Raw genomic sequence first — 13931 nt, 5'->3', positions numbered from 1 at the left:
GTATTCTACTTTCTACAGATTCACTGTGTCCACGATTTTTGCCATTAAAGTCAGGTGTGAGGTAGAGTAAGTATTAAAACCAGATTAATACCCGGCTAATTACTCATTTAAACAAAACTGCCCTTCCTCAGGTAAGTGAACCAGTCCTATCTTATCTACATTTTTCTTATCATTTTTCTTATCTTCTTGTTATCTGACATCATCTCTTCACCTTTATTCATTCCAGATTTTAGCGATGTACTGGAAAACGTCTTTTCTAGAATTAAGACTCGGGAATTTTTTTTATCAAACTCGGAACCTATCTAGATCGTCTTTAAGGCCATAAAATCTTAGCGTGCTGACTTGAAAAAAATACTGAATAATTTTTGAGAAAAATACATAAATACATGAATAAATATATAAGTACAAATATTGCCTTAAGCTTTTTTTCCATTCCCATTACTTTAGCTGTTAGGTTGTCAAGTTGGATAGTCCAGGTTGTAAGACAAAAGTCTGTAATTGTTGTTAAAACAACGGGTCATTTCACTTCAGTCACTATCAGATAGTGCAAGTCGTCATTGCAATACTATCATGCGTTGTTTGTTTTTTAAATGCCTATGAATGTGACGTCATTCAAAGAATTTTTTTACAAAGACTTTAAACGAATTCTCCCAAACTCATTAATAGCATCCTATAGATGGTTACTGATTGAGCCCTATCCCGATGTATTATTGGAGTTGCTAAAACCTTTTTGGCATCAGTCCAAGGATATTCATCCCGGTTTGGAAGAATTGATAAAGTTATCGTAGCATTGAATTCTGACAAAGGCAAATATTGGAACTACGAAACAAGTAGCAGTGGTAACATTATTGGAAATGTATGCGTGTATTGTCATGACAGCCAGAGATTAAATTCCTTTGAAATATCGAAAAAATACAACATTACTGATAGTGAATATGCGAGTAATAATTCCGGAGATGATAGCACTTAAAAAGAATGTAAACATAGATATAATAGTTGATGACGAGGGGGACCTTCTTGCTACTACTAGTGGTAACACGTTACATGTTGATAAATCCTATCGACATCTTTTGGGTATTAGCTTTCAACAGAAGGTAAAGGAAAAGCAGGCCTACTGCTCTACCAATATCATAAGCTATACCTTGTCTACATGTTGAATCTGCTGCCTTTCTAGAAATGATGTGGTAATGAACAATGAAAGTGCAAGTAAAATAAAAATGGCACTAGTAGATAATATTACCAAGGAAATTAAAAATATTTCTACGAAAAGCAAAGTGCATGCGAACATTATAGGTACCATTGATACTGTACCCACAGGTATTGTCAATGAAATCAATAATACCAAAGACATAACGCATATTGAATCTGTGGGTGACACCGCATTAAAACTTGTTTATGACCAAGAATGGATTAATGATTATTCCACTAATTACGAAACTAAAAGAAGAGAATGGCTACACAGTCAAGAGAGAACATGATGAATTACATTTTCAACATTATTTTATGGAACAGGCTCAAGATTTTCTTGTTTTTAATTTTTCAAGACACAGGAAAAGGTATTTGAAGACATGCGAATGAGGTTTTCAAAACCTGAATACATATCAAAATAATTTTTCAACACTTGGAGGGATGTAAATGAGATTTTTTCGAAAAACAGAACTTGAATTCTTTGGATAGGAACAGAGACAAACAAACACAAACCAAGACACACTAGCACAAGGATCGAGAGAGACATAATAACATACGAAACACACAAAGTCAGACACAAAAACACAGAGAGATAGACACCGAGACAATAAAGCACCCAATCAGACACACAGGCACAGGAAAAGAGAAAAGATATCGAGCAGCCAATCAGAAACAGGTGATTAGAGAGGGAGTAGGACAAAAACATATACAAACACAAAGAAACAAACAAACAAAGACAGACGCAAAGACAAGAAAATACCGGCTCAGACACACAGGTACAGCGAAAGAGAGACAGAGAGAAGCAAACAGCCCTTCAGACGCACAGGCAGAGAGAGAGAGAGACAGAGACAAAAACACTTACGTCTGTTTGCAGGTTTCTCTCTCTCTCTCTCTCTCTCTTTCTCTCTCTCTCTCTCTCTCTCTCTCTCTCTCTCTTTCTCTCTCTCTCTCTCTCTCTCTCTCGGTACCTGTATATCTTAGTGGCTGTTTGCTTGCGTCTCTCTCTCTGTACCTGTTTGTCTGGGCAGGTGTTTGCTTCCCTCTGTATCTGTCCTTTTGTGTTTGAATCTGTTTGTTTATGTTTGGTTTTGTCTGTCTCTCTCTCTCCCTAAGTACAACGGGCCAGGTATCCTTTTTTTGTAATGTCATGTTCCTAAATTTTTCACTACCAGGGCTTGCGCATGAGTTAAGGTCCCCATATTCCCATCAAAGGCCCCAAGTCCCCTTCTGGGGCCGATCTCCCCCTAGAAAGCCCTAATCCCCTGCAATTTATTTAACTTTGATTTTTTAAATTAGAAATTTGTTGACTTATAAGTTTTTTGGACCTAAATTTTTTTAATTACATTGCCTCGCTGCTTACCCTAAGAGATGAAATCAAGACCAGAGTAGTTTTTTCAGATTTTTCGTAGGCCAGATTTTTAGACATAATATATCGCTGCTTGCTCTAAATGGTGAAACCAAGACCATAGGAGTTTTTTAGATTTTTCATCGGCCAGAGTTTATTTTTTTTTTTATTGACATCCTGATAACATGGAAAAGAACGACTATTGAATACCTCATTGATTATACTAAGAAACCAAGACCAGAAGAATTTTAGAAATTTTTCATAGGTCAGGTTTTTTTCTTAATGATATTCAAAATCCATGGGAAAGAACGATTTTCTATTTTCATTAGAATCATGAGGTATAACTAAAAAAAAAACTAAGAAAAAGGTAAAAAACTAAAAACTAAAAAAGACCAATTCAAAAACGAATGTATATACAAACCGGGACACCGGGACACAAATGACGACCGGGACACCAGGACACAAGGAATATAAATGATGACCGGGACACTCAAAGAGAAATTACAGACTGGGACACCGGGACACACATGACGACCGGGACACAGGGAATATAAATGCCGACCGGTACACAGGGACACAACTACAACGGGGACGCCGGAAGCACAGGGGGATATATAAATGACGATGGCGACACAGGGAATGGTCGATTAGCAAAAACAATCAACAAAGCTCAAGGGCAATCATTAGAATCACAGGGACACAACTACAATGGCGCGTAAGGACTTAAGTGCGCGGGGGGGGCTTGGGGAACGAGAAGCGCCCCCGTCATCTAGGTGTTGGAGTGGCGCGAAGCGCCAACCCAACAGCTAGTATATATATATATAAATAAGTTGTCAGTGTGTCGAGTGACGTCATGTTTGTGTGTCGACTGACGTCATGTTTGTCGACTGACGAAATTAGAGACCGGGACATCGGGACACAAATGACGACCGGGACACCCGGAAATAGGGAATATAAATGACGACCGGGACACTAAAAGAAAAAGCGACCGGGACATAAGGAATGTTCGATTAGCAATCACCATCAACAAAGCACCGGGACACAAATGAAGACCGGGACACAGGGAATATAAATGACGACCAGAACACTCAAAGAGAAATTACACACCGGGACACCGGAATACAAATGACGACTGGACAAAAATGACGACCGGGACACTTGGAAACAGGGAATATAAATGACAACCGCGACACTCAAAGAAAAATTACAGACTGGGACACCAGGACACAAATGACGACCGGGACACAGGGAAACAACAACAATGGGGACGCCGGGGGGCACAGGGGATATATAAACGACGGCGGGAATACCGGGAATGTTCGATTAGCAATCACCATCAACAAAGCTCAAGGGCAATCATTAGAATAATGAGGTATAGATCTGAATACAGATTGTTTTTCCCATGGACAATTATATGGTGCATGTTCAAGAGTCGGTAAACATGACAATCTATTTATATGCAAAGACAATGGGACAGCAAAGAATTTTGTATATTCGCAAGCTTTACGTAGTTAAATATATATATATATATATATATATATATATATATATATATATATATATATATATATATATATATATATATATATATATATATATATATATATATATATATATATATATATATATATATATATATATATATATATATATATATATTCACAGGTTGGACACAGGGACACAACTACAATGGCGCGTAACTAATATGGCGCGGAACGACTTACGCGCGCGGGGGGGGGGGGCTTGGGGGGCGCGAAGCACCCCCACCAACTAGGTGTTGGGGTGGCCACCAACTAGGGTTGGGGTGGCAACATTCGTTCACGGAAAAATGTTTAATTGTGAAATGACTGAAGAACCTACAATGGCAACAGCCGAGGAAGCTGCTCAAAGAGTCTATGCCAAAAAACTTGCTGCTGATAGAGAAAGTAAGAAAAGAAAGAGTGCCGAGCAATCACAAGAACAGCAAGCAAACAGGCTTGCGGCTGATAGAGAAAGTAAGAACAGAAAGCGTGCCAAGGAACTACCAGAGCAACACGAAACCAGACTTGCTGCTAAAAGAGAAAGTGAAAAAGAAGGCTTGCCGAGGAATCACAAGAACAGCAAGAAAACAGGCTTGCGGCTGATAGAGAAAGTAAGAAAAAAAAGCGTGCCGAGGAATCACAACAACTGCGTGGAATTAGGCTTGCGTCTCAAAGAGAAATCACCAAAAGAAAGCGTGCCGAGGAATCACAAGAGCAACCAGAAAATTTTCGCTTAGCATTCAGGTACAGCCCAGTCGATGATTATAGCTTGAGTAGATCTGTTCGAATCGGGACTATGTCTAAAACATGTCCCTATTGCAAGGCCTTGAAATTTAATGGTGAAACAATGGGAATGTGTTGCGCCTCAGGAAAAGTTAAACTTCCTCTACTGGCTGCACCACCAGAGCCATTGAAGACTTTACTTACTGGAACTAAGTCAGAATCTAACCGTTTTTTATTACAGATCAGAAAATATAACTCATGTTTCCAAATGACGTCGTTTGGTGCCCAAATCGAAAATCAAGATTAATTTATGCCTACTTTCAAAGTAAAAGGGCAAATTTATCATAGAGCAGGGTCCCTGCAACCATTCTCAGGTGAGAATCATAGATTTTTACAATTGTACTTCACAGTGATAGAAATTCTGAATTGAATGCACGTTGCGAAATTTCTCCCGACGTTGAAAGGACAATCGTTTCCCAATTGCAACATCTTTTCCACGAAAATAATAATTTAGTGCGTCTGTTCAAAACAGCCATCGATTTGAAGCCTACTGATACGCATAAAATTGTTATTTCCGCTTACAAAACGCCTTCTGGCCAACATGTGCGTAGATACAATGCTCCAACTATCGACGAAGTGGCAATCGTTATGGTCGGTGATCAGTTTTTACCTCGAGATATTATTCTTCATAAGCGAAACGCTCAGTTGGTAAGAATTACTGAAGCTCATTGACGCTACGATGCCCTACAATATCCTATCATTTTTTGGAATGGAGCCGACGGCTATCACTTTAATATTAAATTGATGAATCCAGCCACTAACAAAGAAATGAATACGAAATGCAGTGCAATGCATTATTATTCCTATAAACTAATTATTCGGCAGGATGAAGAAAATTATATTTTAAAATGCGGTGAATTGTTTCACCAATTTGTCGTTGATATGCATGCTAAAATTGAATCAGAACGTTTGCTATATATCCGCCTGAATCAGACCACGCTCCGCTCTGAACAATACATTCATTTGCGAGATGCAGTTGTAAATGACGGTAATACCACAAACGTTGGAAGATTAACGATTTTACCTTCGTCATATGCTGGCAGTCCCCGTCATATGCATGAATATGCTCAAGATGCTATTGCGTATGTTCGTCTCTATGGTCGTCCAGATTTATTTGTTACATTTACATGTAATCAATCTTGGGACGAGATACAGCAACTTTTACTTCAAGGACAATCGACGGTTCATAGTCATGACATTATGGCCCGTGTCTTCCGGCAAAAGTTGAAATCACTGATAAACTACATAGTAAAACTTGAAGTGTTTGGGTCAGTGCGATGCTGAATCTACTCAGTGGAATGGCAAAAACGAGGATTGCCACAAGCACATATACTAATCTTGCTACATTATAAAATTATTTCTAGCGAAATTGATGATGTGATTTCCGCTGAAATACCTGATGAAAATGTCGATAAGGGGTTATATGATATTGTTGTAAAAAATATGATACATGGACCTTGCGGTGCACTGAACGAAAATTCACCATGCATGGCCAAAGGAAGGTGCGCAAAGCAATATCCTCGACTTTTAGTAGGCTACCCAACACAATTACTGGCAATGATGGTTACCCACAATATAGAAGAATATCCACTGAAGATGGCGGTAAAACAGCAATAATAAAGAAGCGTTATGGTACCACCATCGAAGTAGATAACAAGTGGGTTGTTCCATATTCCCAATTATTACCAAAAACATTTAATGCACACATAAACGTTGAATACTGTAACTCCGTAAAGGCAATCAAATGCGTATGTAAATACGTCAACAAAGGCATTGACATGGCAGTTTTTGGCTTGCAGTACGAAATCGAAGATATCGTTGAAATCGTACAATATCAGGCTGGAAGATACATAAGCAGTAATGAAGCTGTTTGGCGAATTCTTTCATTTCCGATACATGAACGTAGTCCAGCTGTTGTTCACTTAGCGGTACATTTACAGAATGGTCAACGTGTTTATTTTTCGGAATCCAACGTGCAACAAAGAGCCTTGAATCCACCGGATACAAAGTTAACTGCTTTCTTTTCGCTGTGCAAAAATGATTCTTTTGCAAAAAACTGCTGTATACTGAAGTTCCTTCGTATTACACGTGGAATGCTAAAAATAAAGTATTTGAACGTCGAAAACAGGGTAAGTCAGTCGACGGCCAGCCTACCATCTACAAAGATACCACGATAGGAAGACTCTACACCGTCCACCCCAATCAACATGAATGCTTCTTTCTAAGCCTGCTTTTGGTGAATGTACCCGGTCCGACGTCCTTTGAGTATTTGAGAATTGTAAACGGTACTATACATGACACTTACTGTAGTGCATGCCAAGCTCTGAATTTATTGGATTATGACCAACACTGGGATAAGTGCATCAATGACGCGTGCGAAACGTCAACTCCAAGTCAAATTCGTGCATTGTTTGGAATCATTCTAACAACTTGCTTTCCTTCAGCTCCTACAGAGTTATGGGGAAAATATAAATAGAAAATGTCCGAAGATATACTCCATCGAAAACGGTTAGAGACGTCAGATATGACTTTTGATTTTACATCAGAAATTTATAACTACACTTTAGTTATTATAGAAGATTTGTGCGTATGTATGGCAAATAAACCTCTTCAGGATTTGGGAAAGAACTGCTCATTCCGCTTTGAAATTGCCTCTGAATTTGCATTCTACAGAAACTGCCACGTGCAATATTTCCAAATCATCTGGGATGGGTAAAGTATTGCAGCAACGCAAACTTATTATTTGGGACGAGTGCACAATGGCACACAAAAAATCGCTCTGGATCAATGTTTGAAAGATTTTTCAAACATTGATATTGCTTGCGGGATATTTCAGGCAAACATCTACCTATAATACCTAGGTCAACCCCTGCAGACGAAATGCATGCTTGCCTAAAAAATTCTAATTTATGGGCACACGTAAAAACATTAAAATTAACTACAAATATGCGTGTCCGATTGCAAAACGATGACTCTGGTCAAACATTTTCAGATCAATTGCTGGCAATTGGAAACGGAAAGCTCCTAGTAGACTCAATTTCAGGACGTATACAACTACCTGCTGAATTCTGTAATTTAGTGACGTTCAAAAATGAATTGATTGAAAAAGTATTTCCGAATATTCTAAACAATTATAAAAATCATAAATGGCTAAGTGAAAGAGCGATTCTTGCACCCAAAAATATAGACGTCCACGAAATCAACAATATTGTTTTAACCAAGATTCGAGATCAGGCAGTCCTTTACAAGTCAGTCGACACAGTTTTGGAACCAAATGAGGCGGTTAATTATCTATCTGAATTTTTAAATTCTGTGGATCTTTCAGGGTTTCCACCACACGTGCTACAACTAAAAATAGGCCTACCAACAATACTGTTAAGAAATATCAACCCACCAAAGCTAGTATTCTTATAAAATCATAAATGGCTAAGTGAGCGAGCGATTCTGGCAGCCAAGAACAAAGACGTCCAAGAAATCAACAATATTATTCTGACCAAGATTCGAGACCAGGCAGTTATTTACAAGTCAGTCGACATAGTTCGGGAATCAAATGAAGCGGTTAACTATCCATCATAATTTTTAAATTCCCTGGATCTCCCAGGGTTTCCACCACACGTGCTAAAACTAAAAACAGGCGTACCAATAATACTGTTGCGAAATATTAGCCCATTAAAGCTTTGCAATGGCACGCGACTTGCCGTAAACAAAAACAATGGGAAACGTAATAGAGGCAACAATATTGATAGAGCCCTCCTAGGGCAAGGCTGTTCTTATTCCTTGCATTCTCATGATTCCAACGGATCTGCCTTTTAAATTTAAAAGATTGCACTTACCAATTAGATTAGCATTTGCAATCACCATCAACAAAGCTAAAGGGCGACCATTAGAAAAATGCGGTATGGATGTTGATACGGATTGTTTTTCCCATGGACAATTATATGTTGCATATTCAAGAGTCGGTAAACCGGACAATCTATATATATATATATATATATATATATACATATATATATATATATATATATATATATATATATATATATATATATATATATATATATATATATATGTATATATATATATATATATATATATATATATATATATATATATATATATATATATATATATATATATATGTATATATGTATATATATATATATATATATATATATATATATATATATATATATATATATATATATATATATATATATATATATATATATATATATATATATATATATATATATATATATGCGCCCCCACAAACCCCCCACACGCCCCCCCACGCGCGTAAGTCGTTACGCGCCATATTAGTTACGCGCCAATGTAGTTGTGTACCTGTGCCCCACCTTGCATATAAATAGATTGTCAGGTTTACCGACTCTTGAACATGCAACATAAAATTGTCCCATTTATATATCCCCCTGTGCCCCTGGTATCCCCGTTGTAGTTGTGTCCCTGTGTCCCGGTCGTCATTTATATTCCCAGTATCCCGGTCGTGATTTGTGTCCCAGTGTCCTAGTCTGTAATTTCTCTTTGAGCGTCCCGGCCGTCATTTATATTCCCTTTGTCCCGGTGTCCTGGTCGTCATTTGTGTCCCGGTCTGTAATTTATCTTTGAATGTCCTGGTCGTCATTTATATGTCCCGGTCGATATTTGTGTCCCAGTGTCCCAGTCTGTAATTCCTCTTTGAGTGTCCCGGTAGTCATTTATATTCCCTCTGTCCCGGTTTTTTAGTTTTTATTTTTCTCCTTTATTTTTCAGTTGTTTCCTTTTTTTTATTTTTTTTATTTTTCAGTTTTTAGTTTTTTTGAGTTTTTTTTATTAGTTTTTAGTTTTTTTTTCTTTTTAGTTTTTTTTGTAGTTTTTACCTTTTTTTCTTTTTTTTTTTTTAGTTTTTTACCATTTTTTTAGTTTTTCAATTTTTTAGCCTTTTTAGTTTTTTTAGTATTTTCTTTTTAGTTTTTTTTGTAGTTTTTACCTTTCATAGTTTTTTTCTTCTTTTGTATTAATGCTAAAGCCAAGGTTCGAACCTGGAACCTCTCGGACCTAGAACCTGGAACATACAGCACCCACCCCCTAACACCTCTTATTTTCTTGAAATGAATCTGATAGAAATTTCGGGATAACCATTTCTAGTCGTAGAAACTTTGAAAAGAGCTCATTCGATTGGACAATGAAAGGCCTAGTGCCCTTTTTAATAGTTGAAAGCCATCGGAGGTTAACTAACCTCCTTCCCACGCCCATCATTTCTCCAAGAAAATACCATCAAAATTTTTATATCCCATAATCATGTCTTTGAGGATGACAAGCCCCCGTCAGCCCTGAAGGCATGGGCTATAAAATATGCCTCAGGGGATATAAGGTTTACATAGAAAGGGTGATCGTACAAACTTCGGAAGGGGATCATTGGATTACTGATCAGCATTTCTAATGCCCTTTTTGAAGATTCAGGATTATTGGAGGGTGAATACTCCCCTACACCTCGTATTTTCTCGAAATGCATCTGAGAAAAAATTTTGTGCCCTGTTTATTATTCAAAGGGGATTGGAGGACAACATGCCAACCCCCTCGACCACACACCCACACATTCCCAAAACATATCTAATCAAAATTTTGAGATTGCCATTTGGTTCAGCGTGTTTGAAAGGCTTAGAAATTATGTCTTTCAGGATGACCTCCTTTCCCCAGCCGTCAGTGTAAGGGCTGTAAGTTATGTCCTGAGGGCATATAATGTTTTTATGGAAATGGTGGTAGTAAAAACACCAGAATGGGCTCATTTGGTTGGAAATCGGTGTTTTAGTGGCCTTTTTATGATTCAAAGTGATCGGAGGGAAGCCACTATCACCCTACTTCGTATTTTCCGCAAATGCATCCGATAAAAATTTTGAGATAGCTATTTGTTCAAAAATAGTCCAAAGATCATATAACAAGGCCTTTAGGGTTGACAAAATTCCACAGAGTCTGGGGGTAAAGGTTGTAAGTTATGCCCAAGAAGCGTATAAGGTTATTGTAAAAAGGGTGGTCGTCTGAACTTAGAAGAGACTCAATTTATTGGAATTGTATAGTTCTAATTCACTCTTAAGAGTTAAACATCATGGAGAGCAGCTAGCCCAACCCCTCCCTTACATCTTCTTTTCCCGAAACGCATTCAACTGAAATTGTGAGATAGCCATGTTGTTACCAAGAGTCCAAAATCATATAACAATGCCTTTAGGGTGAACACAATCCCCCGGAGCCTATGGACAAAGGTTATAAGTTATGCTTCGGGGCATAAAAGGTTTTTTTTAAAACGGTTGGTGGTGTAAGCTTTGGATCAGATTGAGTTCACTTGATTGTAAGTTGGAAGTTTTAGTGCCCTTTTAGGTGTCTAAATTGAATAGAGGACAATCAGCCCCTCCCAGCCTATCATTCCCTAAAACACATCTGATCAAACTTTAGAATATCTATTTTGTTCAGCCTTGTTGATTCATCCCCCCTTGTCCAGTTCCCCAACAAATGGATACATACATATATATACATATATATATATATACATATATATATATATATATATATATATATATATATATATATATATATATATATATATATATATGTATATATACCCTTAAAATATTTTATCTTTTTCCAATAGGCAAAATAGCATAAAAAATAGTATTGGTCAAATGTGTGGTTTTGGGAATATTGATTTATCAAAGGGTAGGGCACGCTGTGTGTATTGAATTTTATTCTACCCATATAAATAATTAAGATTTTGGTATAGCTTTCTAATAACTAGGAATATCCACAGAACGCCTTATAAAAAGTCCCGTAGTTACTCACCAAAGATTGCGATCAGTAAAATTATTTGGTACGTAAACATATTTTTACTTGTAAATCGGAATACTGTTTTGCTACACTTTTCCTACGTTCAAAATTATAAACTTCTTATCAGCGAAATATTTTTAGAAGATCTTGAATAACAGCCAAAAGATTTTATAAGTAGATAATAAATATTTGTCTCCCTATGTTACCAAAGCTTCAGAAATATTTAAAAAATCCAGCGTAAAATATAAATACCTTGAAATTCTGAGTTCCACCCTATCTACAATGTTCATGTATACAGATAAAGTTTTAAATTTCTTCATTTGTTTGTTAATAAAAGAAATTAGCGCTTAAACATGGTTCGAACAAGATAAAATCCACCCTCCAGAATAGGCGTATACGCTTCCCAGGTTATAAGAATTGTTTGGTGTTTTCTTACAGAAACTTCAAGGAGCAGACGTTTCTTTCAGTGAAGAAAAGATGTGTACTTGTATGAGATACGCCTAATGCATGTTGTTCTAATATATTTCTCTCACGCTCAATTCTAATGAAACCTCTGTCCGTACCTTTGTTAATTGGTTCCATAAGTTGTTGCAAAGTATTCGTCCTCGAATGCCCTTTGCGAAATCCGAATTGGGTCTCACTCAGCAAACCATTAGCCTGTAGGAAACTATATAAACGTCTATGAACAATTTTTTCTAATAGTTTTGAAAACAATGGAACTATCGAAATCAGTCTCCAATTCTCAATTTACTTTTTAGGGCCACCTTTATAAGGTAGTGTTACTTTCACAACTTTTAGCTGATCAGGGAAAATACCCTTTTCAAATGACAGGTTTATAATACAAAGCAGACACGGTAGGATATAAAGTATTTTTGCCTTTAACGCTCGAAGAGATAAGCCGTCCACTCCCGCAGAATTTGATTTCAGAGATTTTGTTATTTTAAGCAGTTAAACCCTTATACACGGATCTAAGGCTAATTCAAAATTTTCACCTCTGTTATTACATATAATGTATTCTTGAAACTGTTGACATCTATTTTTTACACTATTTTGCACTTCGATACCAATATTACACAAAAAAAACTAACAAATTTAGTTGCAACTCCAGACATATCATCAGGGGCGAACCAATCAAGTTGTGTTTCATCCACTCCCATTTCAGCATTCCCATCGGTCACTTCATTTATCAGTTTCCATGTTTCTTTGATATTTCCTTTACTATTTAAAAATTTCCTATCATAATATTCTGCCATAGCTCTGCGATGTAATTTGTTCATTAAATTTCGCTGTTTTTTGAACAATCCATACGAAACATCACTTTTATCATTTAGATAACTTTGTTTTAGCTTTCTTTCTTCCAGTATTTCACTCGTTATCTAAGACTTACGGGGTTCCTGTTTCTTCACTTTCATTGCCTTACTGGGACATGTACTATGATAAATAAGTAGAATAAAACATATTATATAATCAAGTGCTCTTGGAGGAGATTCTTCTACAGAAAACACGGGGATCCAATCGATAACACTAACCCCCTCCACCAACTTTTGAAGATTCACTTTTTTCATTAACTTTGTCTTTAATTTCTTTTTCTTTTGTCTGTGCGACTGACACTTCATAACGCTCAGCAATGGAAGATGGGCAAAACCAGGAAAAGCCTCAACATCAGCAACCTCAAAACCAACGAACGAAAATCGAATCAGTTAAGGTCGCACTCTGTTCAGTAATCCTCGTGGGTAGCGGGAGTAGATCAATCCTCGTGGGTACACTCACAAGCGGGAATAGATCATTCGACATCATAAAATAAAAAAATCAACATTATGATTAGACAAATCAAGAAGTTTAAAATTAAAATTACCCATAACAATATTACAGACTAGTTGCAGTTACAGACTAGTTACAGAGGGTACCATCAGCTGACTCATGCTTACCACAAAATCATCCAGGTGAGCACTGGGCGCCTTATACACCATACTAATTATTCTTTCTCTCATCAAATCCAATCTTAGTTCAAAAAATTCAACCTAAGCTTCAATCTGGGGCGCAGCGGTAGCTAGCAACTTAATAAGTGACGATCACGCCCCATAGTAGAAAATAAAATAGCCCATAACTCCTAAAACTAGAATCAGATCAAAAAGCTAAGTATATTATTAGAACCACATTGTCTAATATCACTACATAGGAGATTAACTGTCCCTTAGCTTGAAAAACAAGGAAAATATTATGGTTTGAAAATCAAGAAAAGTGACCGTAAGCACGATATTCTATATCGACAACTTCTT

The 13931-nt window shown here is 36.9% G+C and overlaps 1 protein-coding gene across 1 annotated transcript in view; it reads right to left on the bottom strand.

The window, feature by feature from the left end:
• Positions 1–11787, bottom strand: part of LOC136035971 (pancreatic lipase-related protein 2-like) — a 51425-nt gene extending 39638 nt beyond the window's left edge. The window contains exon 1 of the mRNA XM_065717869.1: positions 11668–11787. Within this exon, the coding sequence (XP_065573941.1) occupies positions 11668–11707 (40 nt within the window). The 5' untranslated portion in view covers positions 11708–11787. The remainder of the gene's footprint in view (positions 1–11667) is intronic.
• Positions 11788–13931: the final 2144 nt, after the last annotated feature.

The sequence above is a fragment of the Artemia franciscana genome, chromosome 15 (genome assembly GCF_032884065.1).
Source record: "Artemia franciscana chromosome 15, ASM3288406v1, whole genome shotgun sequence".
NCBI classification, from domain to species: Eukaryota; Metazoa; Arthropoda; class Branchiopoda; order Anostraca; family Artemiidae; genus Artemia; species Artemia franciscana.
Note: the sequence above shows the minus strand (reverse complement) of the source record. Positions and strands in the feature narration are given on the sequence as shown.